At 39.5% G+C, this 15,380-nt stretch overlaps 1 protein-coding gene across 6 annotated transcripts in view; it reads right to left on the bottom strand.

Annotated features, from left to right (window-relative positions):
* Nucleotides 1-15,380, bottom strand: part of SMOC1 (SPARC related modular calcium binding 1) — a 155,995-nt gene that overhangs the window by 42,513 nt on the left and 98,102 nt on the right. For 5 of the 6 annotated variants that reach the window (XM_040067492.2, XM_040067493.2, XM_040067489.2 and 2 more), the window contains exons 6-7: nt 6,055-6,144; nt 1,155-1,235 (exon numbers count right to left, since the gene is read on the bottom strand). In XM_040067492.2, coding sequence (XP_039923426.1) covers nt 1,155-1,235; nt 6,055-6,144 — 171 coding nt within the window. The remainder of the gene's footprint in view (nt 1-1,154; nt 1,236-6,054; nt 6,145-15,380) is intronic. The other variant, XM_040067490.2, reaches the window with a different exon arrangement.

Genomic DNA, 15,380 nt, shown 5'->3' on the forward strand with positions numbered 1-15,380 from the left:
CACAGACCACCCTGCTACAAAAACAGCTGGGAGGTGAAGCTCAAGAGACTTGTTAAAACTGTGGTCTGGGCAATGCTGGCTCTCCTGCTAAGAGCTCTTCACTCTGTAGCAAGAGAGTTTCACCCACCCTAGTACTGATTTCACCCTGCAGCTTGGAAGTGGCAGAGGAAGGTTAAAGGAACTGTCATGAATACTCTCTAGCTAATTCAGAAATACCAGATGATGAGACACTTCAAGATATCACAATTTATCTGTTTAGGTGACTGGAATTATCCCAACAGCCATTCTAGGCATATATGTTTCATAAAATATATGTAGTAGTAGCATCTCCTTATTAAAATCTTAAAGTAAACCCATGGCTTCTTAAAGCAATTTTGTTCTCTTATATTTCTTTTAATTTCTTAATTTCTCCCATCTCAGTTAAAATATTAGACAGAAACCATTCTTACTAAGAATACCTAACCCTTCTCTTCAGATTCTCTGGGTTTTTTCTCATTTCAATGACTCCACTCCACCATTTCACTCACATCTCCAATCTCAAATTTTACACCCTGACTTAATATCTTCCTGCTTCCCCTTTTCTCACTCATGTTCATGATCTCTTTTCTTTGTTGCTTTTTAGGCTTGGGTCTTCCCTCATCCACTCCACTACCTGCAAAAATCCCAACATTTTCTTAGGCCAACACATAATTAAACCACTTTTAGTTGTGAAATAATAAGCTCATTTCTCTATCAAAAAATAACCCCTGCAGAGAAGAATCTTGAATTCACTAGGAAAGAAGCCCCTTTTTGTATTTTTTACAACAGCTTAGACCAACAACCACAGTGCAGAGCTTTCAGCCAAATGCATCAGTTCATATATCCATGCTGAACAAGAAACAGAATAAAGATGACACATGACTAAAATGAATTAACAGATTAAGAAATTAAGAGATTCCCCAGTTATGGTTAGTGGAAACAAACATCCTTCATCACACACTGCTTATGGCCCTTTGGGCACAAAAAAGGACCTTATCTGAAATTACTTTATAGCCTGGGCTGCAAGTGCCCCTTAGCAGCTTGACAGCTACAATGAAGAAAGAATGAAACAAAAACAGATGGTGAGGAGCTACAGACTAGTTAAAATATTTTTTTTTTTTTAGACTGAAGGCTACCTGAATTCCTTGTATTGGAGCTGTTCATTTTGGAATCTTTGATGACCAAGTGCTTAATCCAAAGTGTGGGTGCTGTGATTTCTGAAAGAAAAAAAATAACAGCATTAAACAAACTGCAGCAACTAATAAAAATACACACAACAGTTACTCAGAATCATAGGATGGTTTGGGTTGGGAGGGACCTTAAAGAACATCTTATTTCCCCTCCCCTGCCATAGGCAGGGACACCTTCCACTGGACCAGGTTACTCCAAGCCCCATCCAACCTGGTCTTGAACTCTTCCAACGTGGGGCATCCACTGCTTCTCTGAGCAACCTGTTCCAGTGCCTCACCACCCTCACAGTAAAGAATTTTTTCCTCATATCTAAACCAAACCTACTCTCTTTCAGTTTGAAGCTGTTACCCCTTGTCCTGTCACTACATGCTCTTGTAAAAAGTCCATCTCCAGCTCTCTTATAGGCTGGCTTCAGGGACTGGAAGATGCTAGAAGGTGTCTTCTGAGCAACCTCAACTCCCTCAGTCTCTCTTCGTAGAAAGCAAGATGTTGGCTACAATTATGCCTTAACTGATCTATCATCTTTGTACAGACAGGTTCATCTCTTGGTGAGGTCTTCCAACTCTTCTGAACCACCATTTGTAAATCTTCCACAAGGTTCTGTCATTATCTTCCCGTTCCAGAAAGTATATCTCTGCTGGCAAAACATTTTTTTTTACTCTAACCCCTACTTCCTAATTTCTCTAAAAGCCTTTTTCCCCAAGACTCAGAGATCATAAACACTGCATCGGGTGCTATAGTATGTGCTGTTTCTCCCAAAAGTACACATGAAATCCAGATTTTAAACAGTCAATCCAGACCTTAAATATTGCTTTCACAACTCAAGAAGGTCTGGCCACAGTCAGTTCTCTAAAACAAGCAACAACAAAATCTGAAATAAATAGGCAGAGACATGAAGATATTTCTGGAAAGACTTGAAAGGAAGTCTGTTAAAGAAATAGGTTCTGGTTAGAAAAGCATGTCTGATGCACTAACCAAGACATCCAAACTGAAATCTGTGGGGAAAAAGTGCTTAGAGCACCTCATCTGAGGTGTTATAATCAACTTCAAAACACATCTGAACCTGCCCTAAGCCACAGAAATGACATAACCTCAGCATTTGATTAGAACTGAGCAAAGCAGTTCTTGCTACCATGGGCTAGAGCACCTGAAGTGACATTTTTCGGAATGATATTTTCTGAAAAAAAATTGTTTCCACAAGGACACAACTTAAATAGTACATCCTGAGGGTTTTCTTAAGTTCTTAGAAGAACTTTTCACATGGGTTTGTTTTCCTGCTCCCTCATTGACATTTACATGGATCTGCTCAGCAAAGGGAGAAGCTGGCTGACTAAAGAGAAACTGATTATAAATTACAAGAACATGAAAAAAAAAAAGAAAATTAAATTCTCCTTCCTAAATATTTTCAGCCACATTGACTGAAGGCATTTTAGTAATCGTGTTCAGGGCATTTTTTTTTTTTTCCCCCACAAGGAAATATAGGTTGAACACTGTTAAACAAACTTTTTACTGCTGCTGGAATATCAAAAATTGCCTTACATGCCAGTTTCACGACATTATTTTATCAACATTCATAGATCATCTATAAATACATATACCTACCTACATGCTTTGGTTTATGGACTATTTCTACTTTTGTGCTTCTCTCCTTCCTAGCTCTTACCCAATGTTTAATCTGAGGTAGTTCTCCCCAAAAAGGGATTTAACCCCTAAATCTGGGATGAAATTTAGCTCTGAATCTGCATCATAAGGACCAGGTGTGTGTACAGCTGAAAAAGCAGGGACACTCAAATTCAATAGATGCTGACGAATGGATACATAAAAATGTATTATTTTTAATCCAAGTAACCCGGACATCTTTTTGGATTACAGATGTCTCTGAACAACAGATCTGTGGAAAGAGTAGATGCCCACTGAATTAAGAGGTGAATTTTACCAAAAAGAAGAGATGGTTAAAGAGGATATCTTTAAGAAATTACTGCACCTTGCAGATGGAAACTAAATAGATGGTGAAAACAAAATAACAGAGCCTAGAAGTGCAGGAGGTAATATAACTTTATAAAACTATACCAAGAACATTCATAAAACACTCTTCAGCAGAGGAGAATTTTGTCCTAAAAAAAGATTCACTAAAAACATCTCTAAGATCAGCATTATAATAATATGAAATAATTTTTAGAGAGATGGCTGTGTTATGATTCAAACCTTGGATGGGAGAGTTTAAGTTATCTGATTTACTTTATCTCTGGCACCACTCTATTATGCCCTCAGGGAAGACGGTAGGGAGTGGGAGGGGAACTTATACATGAAATGTGAATTTTCATTATCCTCTAATGTAGATGAAAACATGAGAAAGGTGAACCTTCATCTTAGAGAAGTTAAAGTCCAAGAGGTATCACACATTTCAGGGGCAGCTAACTGTATGTAATGCCTTTTGAAAAAAGTCAGCCCCTTGTGTATGGAAGGTAGGCAACCAAGGGCATACCATGAAAAAAAAAAATTTACATTGTTATTGTCCATTCAAGTTGATACCAGCTCCACCCTGGCTGCCTGACTGTGAATATATAGGTTTACAGGAACCCATCAGTTCTCAAGTTCAGTGAAGTGGAATGTGATCTGAACATTAATGCCTTTGAACATCTATGAAGATTTCCGACCTGACAGGTGAATGGATAACTCTTTTGCCCTTTTCTGTCATTTGTGTCAGACGCCGAGTACAAGCCATTACCCAGGAAGACCTACCCAAGGCACGGGGAGAATCTTCTAGCGAAGTATCACATGTTTGTTCAGATAGGATCAAGGGATTGTTCAGGATGACATCCTGAAGTGCCTAGCCCAACTTTCTGCTCCAGGCAGGGTCAGCTTCAAAACCAGATCAGGTTGCTCAGGACTTTAGAATCACAGAATATCCTGAGCTGGAAGGGACCCACAAAAATCATTGAAGTTCAGCTCCTGGTGATGCACAGGACACCCCAAGAATCACACCATTAATTGTTTATTGTTAGAGCCACCATTGAAATCTATGTAGTCCTATTTTACTAATAGAGATGACAAAACATAGAGTGACAAACTTAGAATTATTCATCAATGCAGAGCCTGATTAACGTGCCTGTCTGTTCTCCAGAGTCATAACGGACACCGCTAATACACTAGGAGGCCATTGCACCAGTCATTCTCTCTCAAAGTCTAGGAGATAAGGTCTTGAATAATATATTGCAATGTTTTTGAGAGCCAATCTTTCATCATTCAGTCCATGCCCATTTATCAGACTGGAGTTCACCTACAAATCAATCTGAAGGTTTTTGATTGAAAATGTTCTTCGTAGAAGGTAGAATAACAGTTTTTTTTCAGATTCTGCCCATCACCAGAAAAACCAGAAAAAGTGTGTTCACTACACCATTTCAAGAATTTTGTCCAGTTCTATTTGAATGACCAAAACATTGAAACTCTCCTAGAAGGAGCTCCTGAACAGGCTGTATTAACCACATCACCTCACTCCTGAATTCTACTAGCACATTCTTTCCTTTAAATATCTATGGGTACCCTCTCAGGGGAAAATTTAAAGGTCAGAAATTTGTGATTGCCAACAGTAATTTAATACAATATCAGCTTACTGCCAGGAGGAATCTTCTTTTGATATAAACAAGAGAGAGCCAGCATGGCTTAAGTCTCCTTTGTTTATTTGAGAGTGTTTTTTGTCTGAGAGCTTTGCTGTTTCTTAAAACTCACAAGAAGATTGTTACAAATCTACAGTCACTAAATATGAAGTGATAGGACTACAGCATCTTGCCATTAAATATGTTCATTTTAGCAACAATAAACCCCTACCATAGCACTTGCTTCTGCAAGAAGGCAGGAAGTATGAACAGAAAAGCACCTCCTACTCTTGCTCAGTAGCCTCCATTTCTGCCTTTGATCCAGTTTAAAAAGTGCATGAAGTACAGCAGTCCCCTATGAAAATGCATAGGCTTTCCCTCACTGCCTCATGCTCTGTAGTTTCAGATGGGTCACAGAGCGGTTCATACTTCAGCCCATCCCTTCACTATAATGGCTGTGCATTTAAACCTGTAGAAAACAGGCACTACTTCCAAGCTATATGTAAGATATAAGCAGCTGCTATCAGGCCCGTTCACTACCAAAGAAGCACTATTCCCATTGGTATTTACGTTTGTATGTGTAAAAGGCTTGAACCCCCTGTGATGACAGCTGTTTTCATCCTTGTTTGAAGGCTTCCAATAGACTAAGGTCCTATATTCCTACTCCAAAATAATACAATTGCAAGATTGCCCATTTGAGAAGAAAACTGCCTGGGTGGGCCATGAATTAAGTGGGCCCAAGACAATGACTTCATTTGCTTAAATAGTATGTGCGTCAATGAAAGCATTTGCTAAATAAAGAAACCTCCCAGCAATTTTCTTCCAAGTCAACATTCAAAAGCTGCGGTTTAACATTGCCCTTCCTTTGGTGAAGCTGTAACACACTGCAGAGGTTATGGAACTCCCAGTATTAGTATCATGAGAGTGGAGATAGTTAGGGGGTAAGGACACTGTAAAGGAAGTGGCCACTTCTGACTTAATGCACCTTTTTTTTACTTACTTTTTCCTCCAAGATTACACCAGGAATCTGATCAACTGTTGTTACTGTTGGATTCCAGAAAAGTGGGAAGGATGTAAAAGGATTAGGGAAAATGCCTGAGGTCCCAAGGGCACTCTAAAATTTGGATAACTTATGAGATTCACTGGCTTGTCTGCTTTGCAGGATAAAGAAAGCATTTGAACCATAAATCCTAGAGGAAAGGGAGAGGGAAGTAGCTTTTTGTGTTGTTATGTTAAGGGATGTTCTTACCTTCTCCATCGAAAATAGGTTGGGTTTCCATGGTGGGCGTTGGCTTCGAACCATCATCTGAATTGAGGGTTAGAAAGAATCGAAAAGAAACTACCATTATTGAGGTAAATACTATCTACTCTCCAGTACTGTTGAATGATTGGGATTTGTACATGGCCCGGCCAAGTCCAGAAGAGAGAGAAGACAGACAGAACAAAATCATTTTATGCTAAAAGCAGCAACATTTTACATAAAATATGCATTAAGCCCTTTTGGTACACTTAAGAAGCCTCCCCCCTCCCTCCTCAAACCACTGGGGTTCATCACCTGATAGTCTCCCCAGAAGGCAATTAATTGACTTTTAGTTTCAGGTCAGTTTAGTTTTACACAGGCCATTTCCTGAGACAGCAAAGGTTCTGGAGACTGCTGTCCTATTGTGTCTTTCTCCTCAGTGCTTTTGTTCAAAAGAAAAATTATTCTTCTGAAACTTACCTGTGTAGAATTGTCACCAGCATTTACTGCAGAGCTGTTAAAAAGGGATGGTCAGTAGCATTTTTTTTTTTTTTTTTTTTCACAATAACTGCATCAAGGTGTTCTCTAATTGCAAGGTGGTGGCAATATCTTCCAACGGCAAAATTGTGGCAAAATAATTTCTCTTATATTAGGTCTAGGTCTAGTTGAGTCTGTTTTTCCCATTGGTATTTGGTGAGTGATCTCTCCTGGACTTTATCTCAACTCACAAACCTTTGATACATATTCTCCCCTATGCAGCTCCAGAGCAGAGTGATAGAGCAGCTTCACTGGATGCCTAGCATCTAGCCAGGATCAGCCTACTACACCTAGAATTGGCTTTTTTTTTTTTCTGTTTGAAATACAGTGACTTAAAACCTTCAATTTCTAGTAACTATTCTTTGCACGTAGTATTGGCAAGAATGACACTAGGCAGTAAAGTGGGCAGTAACCTAAAATGTAAAGTTGCAGAGTGAAAATCTGTTAAAGGGAGGGGTCTATGCCACAAAAGCCAGGCTTGCCTCTATCTCCATGACCATCAGATGCACAGGGCAAACACACTTTTGTGAAAACATACATGGGACAGTCCTTCCTAGAGGGAGCAATAACTGCCCTTAGCCTTCTCTTCTATCAGCTCCATTTACAAAAGTAAGAGACCATTGGAAGGGGAAGGGCAGAGATGGAAAACAAAAGCTTGTAGACTTTTTCCACCCATACCTGTATTTGCAGTTTTTTAAAGTGAGGAAAAGCTTGAACACCTCTTCCACAGTCCATTTATTTTATGCATTTCCACACAAAGTAGTGTAGCTCACAGAAAGCAAAAACCTGCTGATAATTCCATTTCAGCCTCAGAGATCCAGTGAAGTCAAGGACATTGCGAGAAATGAGAGAGACAACCTGTTGTCACTTTCCTCTTCATCATTGTATTTGGTTTTATGCTAAACTGAAAGAGTTAACAAAAAAATACTCGGAAGAAAAAATACTTACCATTCTTCAGTCAGCTCTTGTTTTGAGCTTTCCTGTTACTGGGCATTACCAGTAACCTGGATAAGCAGTATTTATTTTTTTTAAAGTTTGAGCAACTTGGAAAAAAAATCCTGAATATTGCTTAAATTACAAGGAAGAAGGTTTTGCCCTTTAAATACTCTTTGGATTGAAGTAAATAGCTGATCTTCACTTTTTATGTCAGAATAGGTTGCTCTGCTTCTGCAAGACTCCAAGAGCCACAGCTATGCCTTGTTATTTATTTAGGATGTCACTTTACACTGTAACAAAGCAGTGAAGAGAATGTAATTAGCATGACTCGCTTTACAGATTGAGAAACCAACCCAAAACTGCTGAAGACACTCATAGAACAACTAGAAAGGCAAATAACTCTCAATAGGAAGAGACCTGGTGTTAAAAAAAGACCAGTGCAATAATAAGTTTCTTGTTATCCGCTCTCATGAATGCTTCTGCACCAAGTAATTACAGAATTACTTTTCAGATTTAAAGCAGCAACCTGGAAGCTAACAATGGGGGGAAATTAGAAGTGGATCTGAGCCACAGCACTTGATCCAGATCATTATTTGAATTTGGCAGAACACAGGATGTTTCAGGTTCAGGGGGATTTTTTCACATTCATGAATGTGCAAGGAACACAGCATCAATTACAACTTATCAAATACATTCTTCTTAAAGAAAGAGAATTTTGCAGCAGCTTTTGTATGAAGTTAGCCATTAAGCTACTGGAGAGTATTAAACAAACCCCTCAGTTCAAAGCTACTGTTTAAGATAATCTCAGTAAAATGGCTCAGTGAATTACACAATCATTTCCTTAATGGATTACTAAAGCCAAATTGTCACTAAGTGCACAATGTAGCAGCACCCAGCTCAGTATTAAGGGTTTTGCAAATAGAGAGAAGTATAATTATTCCCCTATTGTTCAAGCAAGTACAGTTCTTTCATCACACATACAAGAAAAAATGCAATAGACAAGAGCCCTGTAATTACATTGACCATATTTCAAAAATCAAAAGCCAGAGATATTTCTGATTATTTCTTAAAGGTCATGAAATAGTCACATAAAAGACAAAAATTGCACTTCATTAAAAACACCATGCTCACTTCCCAGCTGCCAGCTTCTTACTCTGAAACTACCAAACTTTCTTTCTTAAACTGGAGAATTCTCGTAAGTCTCAGCGCTCCAAATTAGCTTACGTCAAGTTTCACTGCTGTTCCCTTTCGGCAGAAAAACCACCCTAGTACTTGCCTGCTCTTATTTGATTTTTCCTCTCTCCCAATACTCTCCTTGTTACACTGAACATTTGTTCCACTGGCCTGTTTGCTGCTCACAAACAAGGTACAAGTTCTATTTTATATACCTGAAAGTTTCAAAAAAAATTTTGCATTCCTTAAATAAATATTTCAACATAGAACAAAACCCTGAACTATTCCATAGGCCTAAGGCCTCCTGTGATATTATATGAGAAGTATAGAACACTGTTACTTTGGGTACAAAGGTAATGAAGTATGTTCACTGGGTACAGTCTCTTCCTCTCTTCAAAGAGCTGTTAAATTCCACACTTTCAAAAGAGGCATGTCGCTGCAATAGTTCCTTATACACAGCATGTCACAGAGATTAAAGAGATCAAGTGTTAATTCCTAATCCCTCTAGATAGCAATGCTTCCAGATCAGGAACTCATGTAATTCAGAACCACATCCCTGGGTTGCAGAATATTTTCAGAGCCTTGAGGAGGAGTTCACTGACATACTTCCCTTCTACGTTTTACAACCCAGCATGAATACCCACTTTCCTTTTCCAAGACGACTGACTACAGACAGTATCACTCAGCAGAATACCTCCTCATGGGACATTTTAAAGCTATAAAACTCCTACAGTAAGTGACCTTTTCCTAGAGTACACTTAAAAAAGTTGAGCAGATTTTTCTGGCTCAATTGCTGTCAACTTTAAAATGGTATTTTTTATCTTGCCACAGGATAAGAGTGAAACAGGCAGGTCTAAATGAGACTCCCTAAGCCATTTTCACATTAAGATACTTTGGATATAAACTAGAATTCCACTTCCTCTACTACTGTCAGAAGCTCATAAGCAAGAACAGTTTTTATTGCATTTGACTGACAATGACTCAAAACATGGATGATTACTTGCATGTCCTGATCTACTATTAGTGCTGGGCAAGAATTCTTCATGCTCTCACTCGAATACCCCTCCCCATGACTTATCCTTGCAAAACATCTAGCAAGCATCCACATCTGCAATGACGGTAGTGTACACTGGGGGTGAGGGAGAAGGAGATCCACTTCATGCAAAGGACACCTGCTAAAGTGATCATTTTACTCTGAATGACAAGCACTAAGGCCATGAACAACTTAAATTATGCCAGAAGAAAAGTAAACTCCTTGACATAAAAATGCATTAATTACTATGGGAAAACGTGAAGTAACTGCCTGCTGCTGTGAATTACCATTCTAGCTCAAGCTACCTAATGGAAGCTGTAGAAAAGGGAAAAGTTTGCAGATAAAAGTGATGTTCTGAGGTTGTTGCTGAGGAAGCACATAGGTCTTGGCCTGCTAATGTGTTGATGCAAGTATTCAGATAACTTATGCAGTGAGTATATTTCTCCTGGTAGGAGATGTGATGTGGGAAGCTAATGTTGTGTTCTGACTGGAGTCCATGAGGCAATCTGTAAACATTTCTTCCATTTTGAAGAGCACAGGTGTTTATGGAGTCAATCACCCAGGCTTTATACAAAATCTAGTCTCTTTTGTAAGTATATAGCTTGAGAATCAATGGTTCCCAGACTTGAGTCAGACTGATAGAATAAGCAGATGACAATTTTAAGTGCAGAGCTCTGCTCTGGGAAGCGGCAGCCTTCTTCCAGTGTCCAGTGGTTCCTTCACTAACCATCACCTGGTTTTGGCTGAGTCATCAGAGAGCATAGCTGCCGCTAAATAGGCAATTTAGAGCACAGAGCACCAGGACAATGAGTGAACTCTTAGCAGGTCCTGTTCAATGCAGCAAAATCCACCAATAGCAAATCTGTCAAGCCAGCAGCAAGGGAGAAGAGCTTGTGTTTTGTGTTTGCATTACATGGGGTCTTAGACAAAAATACATGTCCCTTCTAGTATTGCAGGGGAGGAGCAAATTGTTGCCTTAACCACAATCCTTCCCTACATTAAATGAAACAATTTCAGCAACCTGTAATTAATTTAATAGTCTATGCAACTTTTATGTACAGACATATATTGCCAATATAAGTGCAGAAAGTTAGCATTCAAACAAAACAAATTCTTACAATCTGGCCAATCAAGATAAGTTTTTGCAAGCAGCTGAAATGGAAACACACCAGTGCAGCTGGACTTCCCTGCTGAGTTTTCACACTCCTGTCCATAGAACAATTTAGGTTGGAAAAGACCTCTATGATCATCAAGCCCAACCACTTCTATGCACGGAGATCCCACAGCTGTTAAGTAAAAAACCCCAATTTTTTAAACCAAATCAGCAAAAGCCATGTCTCACTTTTTATTTCTTTAATTTTAAGAAATAGCAGTGATGCCTTTGGATATAACAATCCCCAAACACTTGGACACGGACAGGTGAAGTAAAGTTTTGCTTAAAAAAGGGGGGAATGTGCCTAAGTGCTAAACGTGCAAGGGCTCTGTGGGGCTTAAAGAGCTCCTAACTGCAAAGGCTGACTTGCACTGTCACTGCAGTAATTGTTCTATTCCTGTGTCAACTATTCTGTATGCCATATGGATGAAGGCAGCCTTTACTTCAGCACTGCATTCCAGATATCAACCAGATAGGATAAGCAGCCTTTCCCTGTGCCTTCTGGAAGGCATTAGTTCCCCCCACTTCCTTCTCACATCTCCCTCGCAGGTGCATCAACATGAAAAAAGCCACTCAAGCCCCAAGGACTTTGTGATCCAATGTACTCAGTGTTTGTTTGGCAGCACAATTCTTTGCCCTGCAAGAAAGCCTATCCCATGCACAGACAGCTGGAAGTAACTCTGACCCCTGTGACACAATTCAAAGCCTCCTCTGTTTGGCTTTTTGATTCCTGATTGACACACTCACTGCCAGGCAGATATAAATGCTGCTGGGAGGACAATGTTGATCTGCTCCGACTATTCTTGTGAAGGACTTTTTCAGAATAATAAACAAAAAACAGTGGTGTGCTTAAATGTGTGAATAGAGCTGGAGGTAGACAGAGAGGGCAGTGGAACGCTTTACAGAGGCTGGCAAGTCGATTGAAGAGTTAATTGTCTGGGTGTACAATGAGTTTATTCTGACCACAAACAAAGAGCTCCCTCTTCCTGGGCCTGGTCCTTCAAAAGCAAACGTGTCAAAAGCAGTCTGGAGCAGCACTCATTAATAGCAATGCTCTAGTCTCTGGGGTTCAGTGGCTTTAAAACTATTGACTCTTGAGATGCAGACAAAATCTCTCTAAAATACAAAGTCCTTATTTACTGCATAAGTTCTAAAGGCAGTTCTACAGTAATTAGCCAAAAGTAACCTCCCCTCTAACCTCTCATTCTTTGCAGCCTTTAAACAGTTTCTTTTGAAAAATAAAGACATAGCAAGGTTATTAACCTTCCAACATAATGCTGTAGACACCTTCACCAACATGAGATCCAGTTTTATCTTATTTCAATTATGTGTCATGTAAAAGTGACCCTTAAGGTCTCATACTTGGGAAGATACAAAATCCCAGCCCACATCTGGACCTGCGTTTCAGAGCTCGCACTCGAATAGGTCGAACCAACACAATGTCCAAAACCACCCCCTGCCTCTGGGAAAGTTCAGATCCAGATTCAGATTTGAACTTTGCAGGTTGAACCAAGCCCGTAGGTAATTACCACCTAAAATAAATTACTCCCTTCACTAAGTTGTGCAAACCTTTCTGGGGACAAAAAAAATATCTTCCTAGTACTGCTGCATGGAAGATAAGGCAGTTGAAAACTGAGCCATTATACTTTACCACTTCGAAGGCAAAACCCCTAGGGATTTCGGTGTCAATGCAGAGACACTACATGCTATCTGAACAAGCAGCAGCTATAAAGATCAGAGAATTAAGCTGAGCTGTCAGTGAACTTTCTCATCATGTAAATTTGCTTCACTACTTGTGAAAAGTTGTTGCTTTAACACACTTACAGAAATGTAGCATCCCAAAGAACATTTTTCCCAAGTGTATGGGCGTGCTTCTAAGCAGAAGACAAGCTACCTTAAGATTATTAAAGCCATTATTTAAGACCACTTACCTAATTCAAACTTGAGACTCACCCTTTGCTCTCCCCTTTCTCAAGCTAAAATCCCCAATATAGTGCAATCAACTAATTTAGGAGGACAGCAGGGAGCCACAAGTTTGTGTGATCTCTCTTTTGTTCTAGTGAGTAATAAGTGAGGGATTCAAAACCTCAAAACCTGTGAAATAAGATTTCTTGGTTTGCACTCAGTTTCTCCCCAAACTGTAAACAGTTAACCACAGTTTTAACTAATTTTGCAGGACTGGAGTTTTGGACAAGAAGCAGCAGTATCCCACGGGTAGCTTGAGTACAGATGTAACTCAGAATATGGAACCTGTACACAGCCCTGTTGTTTAGAACTAGAATTCTCAGTTCATTTTTGGGCCAAACTCCAACACAGAGATGATCTTCTCTAAAAAAAGCAATTTGTACATAAGATATGGGTTAAAGAAGCATGCAATCAGATTTTAGTTTGGTTATCAAAGCAATTCTGAGGTCAAATGCAAGGAAGCTTAAATGGAGAAATCCTGCCACTGTGCATAGATTTACCTTATTGCAGTTTTACAGTTTCAGACTTCACAGCCAAACTCGTCCCAAAAAGCAAAACATGTCTATTCAAATATTTGGAAGTAATAGGAAAAATAAATGCCCAAGGCCAGATTTGAACCTTATCTATTAAAAAGGTGAAGCAGGTAATAAAGGTCAGGTTACTTTTGAGACCATCTTCAGTTTAGATTTGCACAAACAGCTTTATTTTTTATCAATGTGGAATCACTGTCAAACTGTGAAGACATTTTCCCCACTGTGCCCTCCCCCACTTTCAGAAACTTAGTATTCTCACACTCCTGTAACAATCCCAGCAGCAGTTTTATTCCTTAAGCTAGACAAAAATCATCCTGCGACTTAGAAATACATGCTCTTGTCATCAGCTCTGACCTACAGAACCAAGCCTCCAGTTACGTCACTGTCCCAAAGAGAATGACAACTAGGTTGCCAGTGATTTTAATTGTCTGGATTTAAGTAAAAAACCTTAAGTTCACTCCCAGAGTGGCTCAAATTGCCAGGAGAAGGAGAAAAAAAAGGGGAAAAAAAATTAAAAGAACCTGCATATCCAATCAAAGGCTCTTGAGGGAGCTGCTAAGATACAAGTAATTTTTCTTAATCTTTTTCACTCTCTTTCTTACCATTTTCACTCTATCAGATTCAAGCCCTTCTCTCTTTGAGCTTAATTCCTCTCTTCCACCACAGGCAAAGTACTGCAATTGTTTGGAAGAAGGGATTATTTCCATGGTATTGCTGCATTTTTCTATCCAAATGCTGTTCTGGCTACTTTACTGAGGTAAAAAATCAGATTTTTTTTTTTTTTCCCCCTGATCACTATATTAGTTACACAATACTTTTACCTTGAAAGATGACCATATTCTCAATCCCATGGTTTCAAAATTCATTCTTTTACTTTGTTCATATATCTTCTAAAATAAGCTATGCAACTGCAAGGACAACACTAAAATTCCTCTTTGGACTAGAGTCCATCAGCCCCACTGAACACCTTTCCTAGAGATGCTACATGTGAGGGCACATGTTGACTTGTATGTTCATTTCACAACAATAATGAATAGAATTTAAGAACATAGTATCTGGCAGCAGACAAGCTATGAGCTCATCCTCACCAACAATGTAAGAACGTTTATAACACTCTAGCTCAACTACTTGTTGAGAAAGGAGAAGGGGAACAAAGCTCAGAGTCCCGGCTCAGCTTCCAGGCTCTGCTTCCGTCATCTGGTAAGTTTTCAGACAGGATCTCAGCCTGCCTGTCATTGCAGACTGATGTTTCACAGCTGCTAGTAATGCTCTGCAGGGCAAAAGAAATGAATCTCGACCACCACGAAGAGTGGCTCTTCTCCTTATGTACCAGTAACAATTTCAGTGTGTAAAAAATCAGCTATGACACCACCTGGGAAGGCTATTGGAATGCCTTCAAAACTAAAAAACACATACGGGCTGCAGAAAGAGGCTCCCAATGGGAGCAAAGACTATTTTTCATTCAGCTGTGTACTTCAGTTGTCCTTCAAGAGTCTAGTATCATCCCCCTGCTGAGACACATACCTGAGGGGAAATGGAGACACAGCTAAAAGGATCAGGGGGACTAAACGGCTTTTTTGGTCTGGTCAGAACACATAGCACCAAAAACTACCTGTTACCAAAAATCCTGACTACCTAACACGTTTGCTGAAGAATGATGACATATTTACCAAGTACCAACGGCAGCTGGTGGTAGGGATGGCACCTAATTTCAAAACAGAGTCTCCAAGGCTCATTTTGACCAGCAGACACCTTCACAGGTCAAATGGCATAGAAAAGCTCTGCTGTGGCAAATACAACCCAGCAATTATACAGCTGTAAATTCAGCACTTCATTTTTTTTTTTCCCTACAAAAAAGGATCAAGGTAATGAAGATGAGAGGAAGAATTGAAATAACCTTATTCTCCAGGGAGATTAACAATTGAAAGGAAATAAGCTGTAATAAACACTGAATAAAGAAGAATTAGGCTCTTTATCTATGTAATAAAAACTGTATCCAAGTGTA

Source organism: Hirundo rustica, chromosome 6 (genome assembly GCF_015227805.2).
Source record: "Hirundo rustica isolate bHirRus1 chromosome 6, bHirRus1.pri.v3, whole genome shotgun sequence".
Classification (NCBI taxonomy): domain Eukaryota; kingdom Metazoa; phylum Chordata; class Aves; order Passeriformes; family Hirundinidae; genus Hirundo; species Hirundo rustica.